Consider the following 12,442-nt stretch of genomic DNA (forward strand, 5'->3'; position numbering starts at 1 on the left):
GTGAGCTGCCTTGGGAGGACCTTGCCCTGAAAAGCAGCATAAAAATATTGGAATAAATAAACACATACATACATTATAACAACCCCGAGGCTGAGGGAGGGGCTTGTTTAAGGCTCCCTATAGTGAATTCAAGGCAGAGACAAGATTTGAATCAGGGACTATTAGGGAAAATGTGCAGCGTTTGGGACAAACTGAACTAAAGGCGCAATACTATGCGTGTTTAGACAGAAAAAAAAATCTATGACTCCCAGTATCCTCTTTTTTTCTGTCTAAAGGGATTGCGCCCTTAAAATTGGAAACATGGGAAACTGAAATCAACAGATTTGTCCTTCCCTAGTATTGTCTATTCTGAATGGCTCTCTGGCATTTTCAGGCAGAGATCTTTCCCTGTTTCCTAATCCCTTTAACTGGAGACACCACAGAGTGAACCTGGGACCTCCTGCATACAAAACATGGGATCGATCCCCAGGCCATGTTACCATTCCTCTGTCAAAGCGATAGCAACATTACCTGTGAGAATTGTGCAAATTCCTTGTCAGCTAACATGGGAACGTGGCCCAGCAGTTCGTGACAGCAATCACTGTGGAAAGCAAAGTCATGTTTAAAATAAAATGTGTCTCTTGCTCTTTCCTGACAGCCCTTGGGGGCCACATTACAATGGGGCTCCTTCACTTGCTCATCTCCCAATGTGATCTTTCCTATCTTCTGTCAGCAATGTCCTTCCTGCATTCTACATGGGGCAAACAGGCCAGTCTCTGTGGGAAAAGGGACACAAATCTGAGCTCAGAAATCTGACCTCAAAAACCCGTGGGAGGATAGTTCAGCTTCCCAGGACCCTCTGTCACTGTCCTTAAAGGGGCCAGTGTGGAGCAAAGAAACTTCAAAGGGAGATGACAGCGAGTGGCTGCTGAGTTAGACTTTATCAACAGATTCAATACTTTTGCCAGATAAAAGTTGGTTAAAAAAAATCACACCATATGTGTTAATTGGCTCATCAAGTGTCACAATGTTTGTGATATCAGCAGCAGATGTGCTGTGAATGACCACTGTTAACAACATGACTGTCACTGTCAGCATTTTCGGCATTTCTTTATGACCTCGCTGTTTACAATTCTCGCCCCACGCCCCAACACACACATGTGTTCTGTACATAAACCTGAAACTCTGTAAAACTCCATGCATCTGATGAAATGGGCTATGGTCCACAAAAGCTTATGCCAGAATACAGAATACATTGGTTAGCCTTTACGGTGCCACAAGACTCTCTTGTTGTTGCTGCAATAGACTAACATGGCTGCCTAGTCTAAAATGGCTACCCTTTGGACAGGGCCGGTCCTACCATTATGTGTGGTCATGTGCCCACATCAGGCGGCAGAGTGGAGAGAGCTGTGAATTGCGCCACAAGTGCCCCTGCCCCCACCCCTGCCAGGAAAGCCTGGAGCTGCATCCCTGCTGCCTTGGCCTTAGCTGCTGCCTGACCACCTGCTCGCTTGCTTGGCCTCCCTCACCTGCTCAGTCAGCCAGCAGCCTGGCTGACCTCTTCCTCCTACCTGTCTGGCTGCTCTTGCATTGTGGCCCAGCCGCAGTGCTTCTGTGAGAGATCGCTCCCCCTCCCCCTGCAACAGAAACAGGGTTGCTGCAGAAGCTCCATGACAGGGTAGCCCCGGCTCCAGGCCAGCTCCGTTCTCACCCAGTACACGAGAGAGTGGCTCAATGGAGGTTCCTGCACCAACCACCAAGGCAGGCATGCTTGGGCCAGGCAGGGTGAGGGGAGCCTGGGGGCAGTGGTGGCTGCCAGAGTGGAAGAAGAGAGGAAGCGAGGGAGGGAGGGAGGGAGGGAGGGAGGCCGGCCAAGTGAGTGAGCGCGGGCAGCAGCGCCACCTCACTGGAGGCAGCAGTATAACTTGGGCCTAGCCTGACTCTGGAATATGCTTCTTGTCCTTTCCTCCTCTTGATTGTCCCTTTCCGAGTCCTCTTATCTACTCCCATCCATCACATGTTGTGTGGCACAGCTGAAATCATGATGCCAAGGGAAGATAGAGAGGATGACAAGACTAGGAAAGGAGCAAGTGGGAGAAACCACAATTGCCTTGTCTCCTGCTATGTCGAGGACTTTAAAGGTTTATAGAGTCAAGCTAGCAACTTGATGACCCTAGAACCAGGGCCGGCACTACCATGAGGTAGAGTGAGGTGGTCACTTCAGGCAGCAGATGCTGGATTGTGGGGAGGGGGCAGTGACAGCAGCTGTGTGTTCCAGACAGCCTGCTCCACACCTGCCAAGCTCCCCTACTGCCCTCAGATGTGGCGTAGGATGCTATCCCATCACCAGTGTTAGAGTAAGATTCAGCTGCCAGTCCAGTTGGCTTCTGAAGCTGGAATGGGTAGGCACCATCTTGTGCTTTGTCTCAGGCAGCAAAGTGTCTTGGGCTGGCTTTGCTTATAACAACCTCGTCAGGCGGCCAGAGCCTGTTTACTTCCCTCCTTTTCCCAGTGTTTGCCGAGGGAATGCCCTGAACAGACCCAGTCCTAATTTGAAACAAATGTAGAACCTACAGGTCAGTTCTCCAGATTGTCCAAAAACTACTGTTACCCACTTCAGCCATATAAAGTTGTGTATCAGTTGTCGATCTGGCTAGAGTTCTTCAGTTTAGCTTCCTTCTACATGTCCTCCTGCTGTGACAAGTCTTCCCAACTCTCTCCTGCTATTCACTCCTTTGGGTCCTATTCCTTTTCTGTCTCTCAGATACATTCCCATTCCTAGATGATTAACTCTTTCTTTCCCCATATTTCCATACTTACCTTCCAGCTCAGAAAGAAACACTGTCCCTATTGACAGCACTGGGCCTGAATGCAGGAAATCAAGTTATGTCTTAAAATCTAATCCACAAATGGAATTAGGTTAATTTAAGAAAGATCAGGGAATGCTCAGGAACCCAGATACTCCAGCTACAGGCACATAAAAAGCTAGGCCTATATTTAAAATCTGGGTGTAAATTACATTGTAAATTTTAAGTGCCACATTGCAATGTAAGGTAAGGAGTTGCAATGTGTAACTCACCATTACCCTGTGGATTATTTTCAGGTGGTGCGTAGACATCTTATTCTATTTACATCCTCCCTTTTGAAAATATTTTATTGTTCAGTATGCTTAGGACTAGGGATCAATGGTTCTGACATTCTCAGTCTTGCAGAGATGGTCAGATATTCAGGATTAAGGATCCCATTCCAGGATTCTATCCCATTTCTGCATAAATTGGATTTTTTTTTTTTTAAGTCCATATGGAAATTCACAGGGTGGGTTTTTTTTTGGTGCATTTCTCCAAGAATATGCATTTCGGTGTACAGTTTTGTAATGTCCTCATTTTTTTTCAGTTACTTTTCATTCCTGTACTGCACTTTTGTGCACACTTTTGTCAAATATACGCATTTTGTGCACACTTTTCATTAATATGCACACTTCTCGTGAGGTGCAAATTGCTAAATTAGTATTAAAAACTCAGCAGACCAAATTTCTCACCCATTCCTAGTTCAGACTATGGATCTGACATGCTGATCCTAAATACACCAGAAATAAATTATAATTAGAGCTTATACTCATGTTATGCATTTAAGAGTGATATTTAGCTGTGGCAGTGGATGGCAGTGGTGGTAGGAGGTGGCACAGTTTTGTTTTGTTTTTTTAAGGGCTATTTCACAGAGAGGAAGTGAAAACATGAGAAATTCTGAGTAAGAAGCCGCTCCCCCCCCCCCATTCTTGACTCATGGACTAATTTGGGGAGGAGTGTTAGAAAGTTGATAGGCAGTAGTTTCTATCATGATGACAGCTCTTATCAGCAAAGGCCAGGGCCGGCCCATGACATTTTGCTGCCTGAGCCCTGAGGCAAAGGACAAGGAGACTCCCCACCTCCCATTCCATGCACATAAGCTAACCAGACTGGCAGTTGAATCTTACTCAGCACTGGGAAGGGACGGCACCTTCTACTGTGGTCAATGACAGGGTGGCTTTTGGGGGAAACTAGTAGAGAAGAAAGCAATGGAGGCTGGTGGCTCTGACTTTGGTGGGGCTGTGATCTGTTCTGGGTTTCAGTCAGAACCAGCCAGAACTCTAAAGGACCTATCCAAGGGGCTGAACTCTATCCCCAAGCTAGATTCAGCATGACTGAATCTAAAAGTGACTGACTGAAACCCAGAATGGAATCACAGCTCCACTGACACCAGAGCCACCAACCTCTACTGGAAGAAAGGGTTCTGATGTCCTTCCCCTCCACACTGGACCTCTGTCAGTGATGGCAGCCTGGGTGGAGAAAAAAGGAAAGAAAATAAATGTTGTGTGGTGCGGGGTTACATGTGATTGATGCCCTGTACTGTTTGAACCTCATAGAAATTTATACAACTTTTGTTTGGTATGGAATTTGGCAGTTTGAATGCTGATGTTGGATTCTAATGTCAAGATTTGAAAATAAGCAGAATGTAATAAAATCTGGACTGAAAAAGGGATGGAGCAGAGAAGTTACTGTGTGGCCAGAGAAGGGCGTTGCGTGTGAACATTTCATAAATGATTGATGCTGACAGGCAAAACTAAGCTGGTGCCAGACCTTGTGAGAATCTTGAAGACTTCGTATTACCTTTTCCTGCTCCAAGCTACTAAATGGGAAATACATTCCTCACGCCTTAGTCTTGGCAAAACTGAAATACTGTATTATATGAAGCACGGATCCAGCATACAGAGCATGACTGACCTTGCCAGCCATGGCCTGAGAACTATTACATTCGCATCCTACTCACGGTTCTGGGGAATGCATTGGGGACGATGAGTGCCGTATGTATTGTGTGCTCTGAAAGACACGGAATGCCAGACCAGCAAGGAAATCGCGAGCAGACAGAAGCCCTGCGGCTGGTCTCAACTTAAAGCCTGTTCTTTCTGCAAGAGCAAGTAACAGAAGAACAGTAAACAATTGAGGGTGTGGGAAATAGACATGATGCTAACGTAGTCTTAAATGATCTACAAGTCAAGAATAATCTTGATGCTGTTCTTGTAAGGCAGTCTCCCCCAACTTGATGTCCTCCAGATGTTTTGGGTTTCAACTCTCATCAGCCCCAGACAGCATGGCCAATGGTCAGGAATGGTGGAAGTTGTAATCCAGAACATCTGGAAGGCACCAGGTTGGGGAAAGCTGACACAAGAAGTATGCCTACAGTTAAAATAGCAAGTGCAAGAGCTAAGAAAAGAGGTTGGTTGAGGGCAGTGCCCAGAGACATCATTGTGTGAATTGGTGGTCTCCTTTTTGCCCATGGGAGGGTGAGGTGCCTCCTGTTCCATTCAGATCTACTCAGCTACAACCCTTACATATTTCCATGCCATTCCAAAGGATTCTTCAACCCTTAGGATGGCTTCTCGGGAGCCACCAGGGGTTGCAATGGGAAGGAGGTGGCATGAAAGTTCTACTGTGATCTCCATTCACAATTCTCTGGATCCCACCCAGGCATCATAGGGCAGACAATCTGCTGACTAGCAGAAGGCTGTCAATATTGGTGACAGATGACTTTATTCATGGTTGTTCATGGATATTTCCGTTTGCTGTGCTTTTACAATGTTAACAGTCTAAAACATACAACATTAAAATAATAAAACAAAGCATCAAAATGAGAAAAAATGTAGCCATGACCCAGGACAATTAAAATCAAATGCCAACTACTGGAATTAAACACCTGCAAAGGCCTGAGAGTTTCCAAGAGATGTCGAAATATCAACTGTGTTGCTGTTGCCTAGTTGAGTTCCAGGGGAAGGCCATTCGATAGGAAAGGTGCTGCCATGGAGAAGGGCCAGTTCCTGTTTAATGCCAAATGCACCTCTCCAAATTGTGGCACAACCAGGAAGGCCTCCCCAGCCGATCCAAGTGATTTAGCCAGTGGAGGCTGGTGGCTCCAATTTCAGTGGGGCTGTGCCTCCATTCTGGTTTTCAGTCAGAACCAGCTGAAACTCTAAAGGAGCTATAAAAGGTGCTGAAACTAAAGTTGGGATATATTTCAGCACCCTGGATAGCTCCTTTGGAGTTCTGGCTGGTTCTGATTGAAAACCAGAATGGAGTCACAGCCCCACCGAAATTGGAGCCACCAGCCTCTACTGGGTTTAGCTGGACATAGATTATGAACTTTGATTACATTAAATAACAACAGCTTGCACATTGCCACCTGGGACCCTTTGCTCCTGGCTGCCTGTAAGTCTCTTGCTTAAACAACTTCCCAGAACAATGTCAATGCTTCAGACAAGGTGCCAGGGCGATGCTACATGCCACCGTAGCTTGGTGCTTCTCAGTAACATGGGAAACTGCAGTTTTACAAACCCCAACCTTTTTCTATTACAGCATATGAGAAGAGGGAGTGCATGGCCAGAATGCTTGTTCTTGGTTATATCTGACCCAGGCCTGAAAGTCACCCTAAGGAAGAATGGGGTATCAGTCAACAAGTCAGGCACTATTGATAAACAAATTACTGAATGCAATCTACCAGGCACTGTTGCCTCATTCTATTCTCTCTGACTTGGATTCCTGCACTGAGCAGGGGGTTGGACTCGATGGCCTTGTAGGCCCCTTCCAACCCTACTATTCTATGATTCATGCTCATTGCTATGCCATGAAAACATCTCTCACACATGTATGCCTCTCCTTCCCTTCCAGTTGTCTCTGGGCCCTTCCATGGAGTTGTCTGTTCCCACTTATGTGCACTTTTTGCTAAATGATTCTATAACCATCTCAGGTTAACAACTCTTTACACAACAGCATGCAAAATCATATAACGCTAAAACTAAACAAACCCCCAAACCCCAAGCTCACATACTTAAACATGGATACCCCAAGGGCTTTGGATAGGGGCAGGGGTGGGAATGCTGAACAGGGTTTTGTAACGACAAGTAACCTGGAAAAATCTACTTGTGATTTATTGCTCTCCAATAAAAACAGAGCTGCAGTGAAGAACTGGAGGTGAGAAAGGGCCCACTCAGACCGAATGCTTAATGCCTTCTGGAAACCCAAAGGGAGTTGAAAGCAAAGTCATGACCAGTTACCCTAAAAGAACCTATAGGAATAAATTTCTACTCTTGGCCTCCAAATACTGTTGCTACATAAAATTGTTTTTATTCATTGGCTATATTTTTTCCTGCCTTGGAATAAAATCACTTTGGTATACAAATATATGTATTCCAGAAAACGTGATTCACTCTCTCTTTTGCTATTTAATTACTTGGGAAACCATGCTGTATTATTTTTTACCTAGGTAGTAAGTATACACTGCAACTTTCTTCATGGAAATTGGTCGACATATGTTCATGATGATGGTGATGTGATGTGTGAATTCCCCATTGCATGATTTGGAACTGGGCTTTGAAATAGCCCCTGAGCCATTTCTGAACTTTGCTTCTGTCATTTGCTGGTTGTCCCATGATGTGCAGATTGCTGTCTTGTAGCAACCCAGAAGATGGACTTCATGGTGGCCTCCTCTCCCCTGGTATTTGGAAGGCACCAACTGTGGCATGCTTTAGGCATCAATTTAAAACCCATCTCTTTACTCAAGCCTTCCCTGACTGATTGTGCTGACCAGTTTGTCTACTGATTATAGTGCTGTGTGTATTTGGAGTTAATGTTTTTACAGATGTCTTATATAAAAGTTTTTGCATTTATTATTTCATTTCCTTTATGACATTTATATACTGTCCAATAGCAAAAGGTGTCTGGACAGTTTACAAAGTTTAAAAACCATTAAAATACATTATGCATAATATAAAAACCTATTTACATCCAAACATATAAACAGACAAAACACACACACACACACACACACACACACACACACCCTAAACAATCAATAAGGAAGAACCAGAACTTGATTAAAGACTCATCATATGCTGCCAAATGCTTAAGAGAAGAGGATGGTCTTAACCTAGCACTGAAAAGATAACAATGTTGGTGCCAGGCGGGCCTCATCAGGGAGATCGTTTCATAATTGGAGGGCCACCACTGAGAAGGCCCTCTCCCTCGTTGCACATTTAAAGCACTTGCACTTTTAGAACAGGATGGCTTAATTTTTCTGCTATCATTTATATTGGACTTGCACCTTAACAGCTTGAATATTGAATTTTGGGAGTAAATTTTTGGGAGCTATGATGTATTTTGATAAATTTTAATGAATATTACGATCTATTTAATGTATTTTATTCTCACTGCGAACCACTTAGAGATACTTTTGAAATATGGTAAGTGCTATATAAAACTATTAAATAAATAAATAGAGAAGAAGAATGATAAGAGTCATGTAGCATTTTAGCCCCCAAGCTGTATCTTTAAAGAGAACTTGCTTCACAAATTCTGCCCTGCTGATGTCTGCCATTAGGGTAAATCACAGGCAGTAAAACACTATGTGCATGGTGAGTTCTACTAATCAAAATAGCCAGGGAGTGCTAAACTGGCCTTAGAGATGAATGTTACCTCTAGATGGGCACTCAGCAGGTTGCTAGTGCAATGTACACTTCAGCCATAAACTCACAAGTGTGCAATCCTATGCATGATCAGACAGAAAAAAGACCTATATGTCATATGACTTCTTTCTGTATAAATATGCATAGGATTGTACCCTAACTGGCTTCTAGCTAGGAATGGAGGAGAAATTATTTTGGATTTTGCATTTTAATATGAACCAACCTAATCTGCACTTGCAAAATAACAGAACACAGTAATATGCAAATTATCCTTTGTTATTTGAACTGTGGTGCTGGAGAAGACTCTTACGAGTCCCCTGGACTGCAAGGAGGTCAAATCAGTCCATCCTAAAGGAAATCAACCCTGAGTGCTCATTGGAAGGACAGATACTGAAGCTGAAGCTCAAATATTTTGGCCACCTAATGCGAAGGGAAAACTCCCTGGAAAGACCCTGATGCTGGGAAAGACTGAAGGCAAAAGGAGAAGGGGACGACAGAGGATGAGACGGCTAGATAGCATCACCGATGCAATGAATATGAACTTGAGCACACTCCGGGACAGGAAGGCCTGGCGTGCTGTGGTCCATGGGGTCACGAAGAGTCGGACATGAACAACAATTCATACTTCTCTGAATCTTGTGATGCAGTTCTCCAATTAAAAAAAATGCATAGATTAGTACATACATTAGGGGAAGGTTCATACAAAAGTACATTAGGGAGAATAGGGTACAAAAAGGCATATATTAGGGGAAAACCCCTGCTCTCCCTTCTTAAGATTATCTTTAAAAGAGCCTTGGCCTGGACAGCCCTTCAAATAGAGGACACCTCCAAAGAGAGGACTGTCCTCTGTAAAGTAGGACGGATGGGTACCCTACGCCTGGTGCTGATGCCAGCCGTGCAGTCACAGTGCCACGTGATCTTACCTGTTAAAAATGCAGAGACATCTTGCAGTTGAGGGATACAGTCTGCTTGGTATCTGCAGTGTTTTTCTAGCTGGTGGAAGGCATCCAGATACTGCTTACAGGCATGGGTGGGGTACAGACTGCTCAACTTCTGATAAATTTCTTTCCTGAAAACAACAATTGTTAGCTGGCAGCATCTTTTTCTAATTTCCAGAGGGGCGTGGCTGGCTGGGGAATGCTGGGAGTTGTAGGACTTTTTTCTGTCTACACGTGCCTAGGATTGCAGCCTTAGCCTGTTGCAGAACAAATAACAAAGAGTCTTATGGTGTCCACCTTAAAGACGAACACGTTTATTCTGGCAAATACTTTTATGGACAGTGTCCACTGCAGATTTCCTTCTCCCAAAGGCTACCTCCCCCCATAATATCGGGGCTGTTCTTTTCATTGGGGGAAGTCCCCCCCACCCCCAGCAGATTTAGTGATGTGCGTGTGCTTTTGTGTTTAAAGTGCTACACTTTAAACACACAGAGAGTCAGCTGCACTCCTTTTATAGACTGTTTAATGAGTGGATATGAAAATCTGAAACGTCGAGGAGGAGGAAGAGGGAGAATTGGAAAGATGCCTTTAAGAATTTCTGATAGGTGGTGGTATAAAATCGGGAGGGGGAAGGGATGCATTTGTGGGGGGGGGGAAGGAGTAGGATTGCAGGCTAAATATCACAAAATGGGAATGTTGCTGTTTGGATGTACTGAGTGTTTATATTTTGTATTTTAACATTATTCGATTTGAGGATCGTTCTCTCTTTAAACACACACACACACACACACAGAGCTGTTGAAAAGGAGCAAGTAATCATGTGATGGCAGGGAGAAAATAGGCTGCTTTTTAAATTACTATTCTGCTCTGGGGTTCTAACACATCTGTAAACATTGTTTTATGACATCTGAGATCATTCTTGGAAATGCTGACTAAGGCAAATGGCCTTTCCCGGTCTGGAGACTGCAGTTCTTCTTTCTTTTGCTGCCGAAGTGTTGCTATGACGGGTGATAGCCAGCATCCCACAATAGCTGTTTCTGTTTTCAATAAATATCAAGAGGATTCACATGGGCGTAGCTTACAAGGTTAAAGAATGAGAAACAAATATATCCGCATCCAGCAGTGGCTGTTCTAGTCCACGTGGGCTTTGGACCACTTCTATGATGTGGTCATGAAACGTGGAGGAGAAGAAGGAGTCAGACTTGTGATCATGCCATGATCTAAGAAGCATCCTATGTAGTGCTGTGGAAATCAGCAAGGATGTTAAAAGGTGCAAGGTATTTGGTCCAAAAGTCAATTTCTTCCAGTTCAGTTCAGCTGGGCAGGTAGCGTGATCCCCACACCTACCCACTCCCAGGTTTCAGAGTTCCACGAGGTGTTTTCTGGCTAACCTATTGGGAGCTTAGAAGCTATTCCATGTCCTCCAGATCGGCATGTGCTTTACTTTCCCCGGGGGAGCACCACACAGATACGTGCATGGATTTATACAGCACATAATCATCACAGCTTTGGCAGGTAGAAAGTACTGCTGCCTTGGGTTCCTTGCGAGAGGAAAAAGGGTGGGATATAAATGTAAAGGTAAAATAAAATAAAAATAAAGATTAAGGCTCAGAACAAACCAAGTTTGATATGCTGGTAATTGGGTGCACAAGGAGTGCATCGGGACTGGGGACCATCCAGCTGATTTTGAGCAACTGTGGGAAATGGGAACTATGCTGAGCCCAGCTGAAACTCCACATAGGGCTTTTGCCAGAGTAGAAGGCTCAGGCCTGAGCCCACTGTCTGAAGAATTAAAACATGGCATGGACAGCCAGGCCTGCTCCTTGGACACACTCAAGTGGTAGGAAGAATGGCCTTCTGCCCTCCCTTCTATGTTTTACTTCATTCATCATACTTACACCTTTAAACAAATAAAGCTGTGACCAAGCTATCCAAGGTGCTGAACCCTACCCCCAAAATAAGTTCAGCACCTTCAGTAGCTCCATTCAGGTTCTGCCTGAAGCCCAGAATGCATTTACAGCCGAACCACAGTCAGAGCCACCAGCCTCCACTGCTCTTTAGTCTGAAATGATACAGAGGTTATTACCCCTCTCAGAACTCTACCGCCTCATTTTGCTGAATGCATTGAGCAGGTAACGGATTGCTTACAGAAAGGACACAGATTTGCATATGCTAATTTGTATGTATAGATGCAAAGTTAGAAATAATTGCTGTAATTTAAATAGATATATAGTCCTTTTCACCATAGTGGGAAGGACTGTGACCAGGGGAGCTGTGTGCCTGCCTGCTCAGTCTGCTTTCCCAGTGCTGCTGGCTAGGGATGAGTCTAGATATGTACGAATCATACCTACAGATTCCACTGTGGACCAACATTTTCCAAGTCTTGCACACCAGTTTTTCACTTTTAGGTGGGATTTCCACTCACTCACATTAGCGCAAATGCACATTAGCACAATTGCAGAAGTGTGGATTCATGCCAATTTGCATTAACTAGTGCACATTAGTGCTAATGTGAATTAGCGCAAGTAGCATGAAATTCTGGGGGAAAATAATCGGATTCCATCAATGAGCAGATGCTGGAATGAAAGACGCCTGACAATCTGCAAAACACAGATGGAATGGATCTAACAAAATCCATACATCCCTACTGTTGACTCTCTCTTTTTATGGTTCTTTATCTTTAAAGTGGACTTGGATTTGCCATCCCTTCAAATAGAAAATCAGTCAGAAGACTGTCTCTTACAGCCCTTCAAATAGAGGACACGTGGTCACCTGAAGAGCCTCACTGCAGAAGGAAGACACCTGAGGCAGAAGAAAGGGGGCAGCAAAGCCCTAGAGACTTGCAAAGATGTTTCTGAGCCAAGTAGAGAAACATTGTTGTCCTTTTCTCTTTTGTGCCTCATACAAATTAGATCAATATTTTCCACACATGACAGTCACTAACCGTGTGTGTGTGTGTGTGTGTGTGTGTGTGTTTGTAAAGAAAGGGATTTGTGGTTTTGGCATGCATATCTAGAACACAGACGCATTGAAT

The 12,442-nt window shown here is 44.3% G+C and overlaps 1 protein-coding gene across 1 annotated transcript in view; it reads right to left on the bottom strand.

Annotated features, from left to right (window-relative positions):
• LOC146339516 (tyrosine 3-monooxygenase-like) overlaps positions 1–12,442 on the bottom strand; it is a 46,137-nt gene that overhangs the window by 13,631 nt on the left and 20,064 nt on the right. Inside the window, exons 8-10 of the mRNA XM_084811881.1 lie at positions 9,394–9,539; positions 4,786–4,921; positions 511–580 (exon numbers count right to left, since the gene is read on the bottom strand). Of these exons, the coding sequence (XP_084668007.1) occupies positions 511–580; positions 4,786–4,921; positions 9,394–9,539 (352 nt within the window). The remainder of the gene's footprint in view (positions 1–510; positions 581–4,785; positions 4,922–9,393; positions 9,540–12,442) is intronic.

This window comes from Heloderma suspectum, chromosome 7 (genome assembly GCF_057233095.1).
Source record: "Heloderma suspectum isolate Gila_16-S chromosome 7, 16-S_ref, whole genome shotgun sequence".
Classification (NCBI taxonomy): domain Eukaryota; kingdom Metazoa; phylum Chordata; class Lepidosauria; order Squamata; family Helodermatidae; genus Heloderma; species Heloderma suspectum.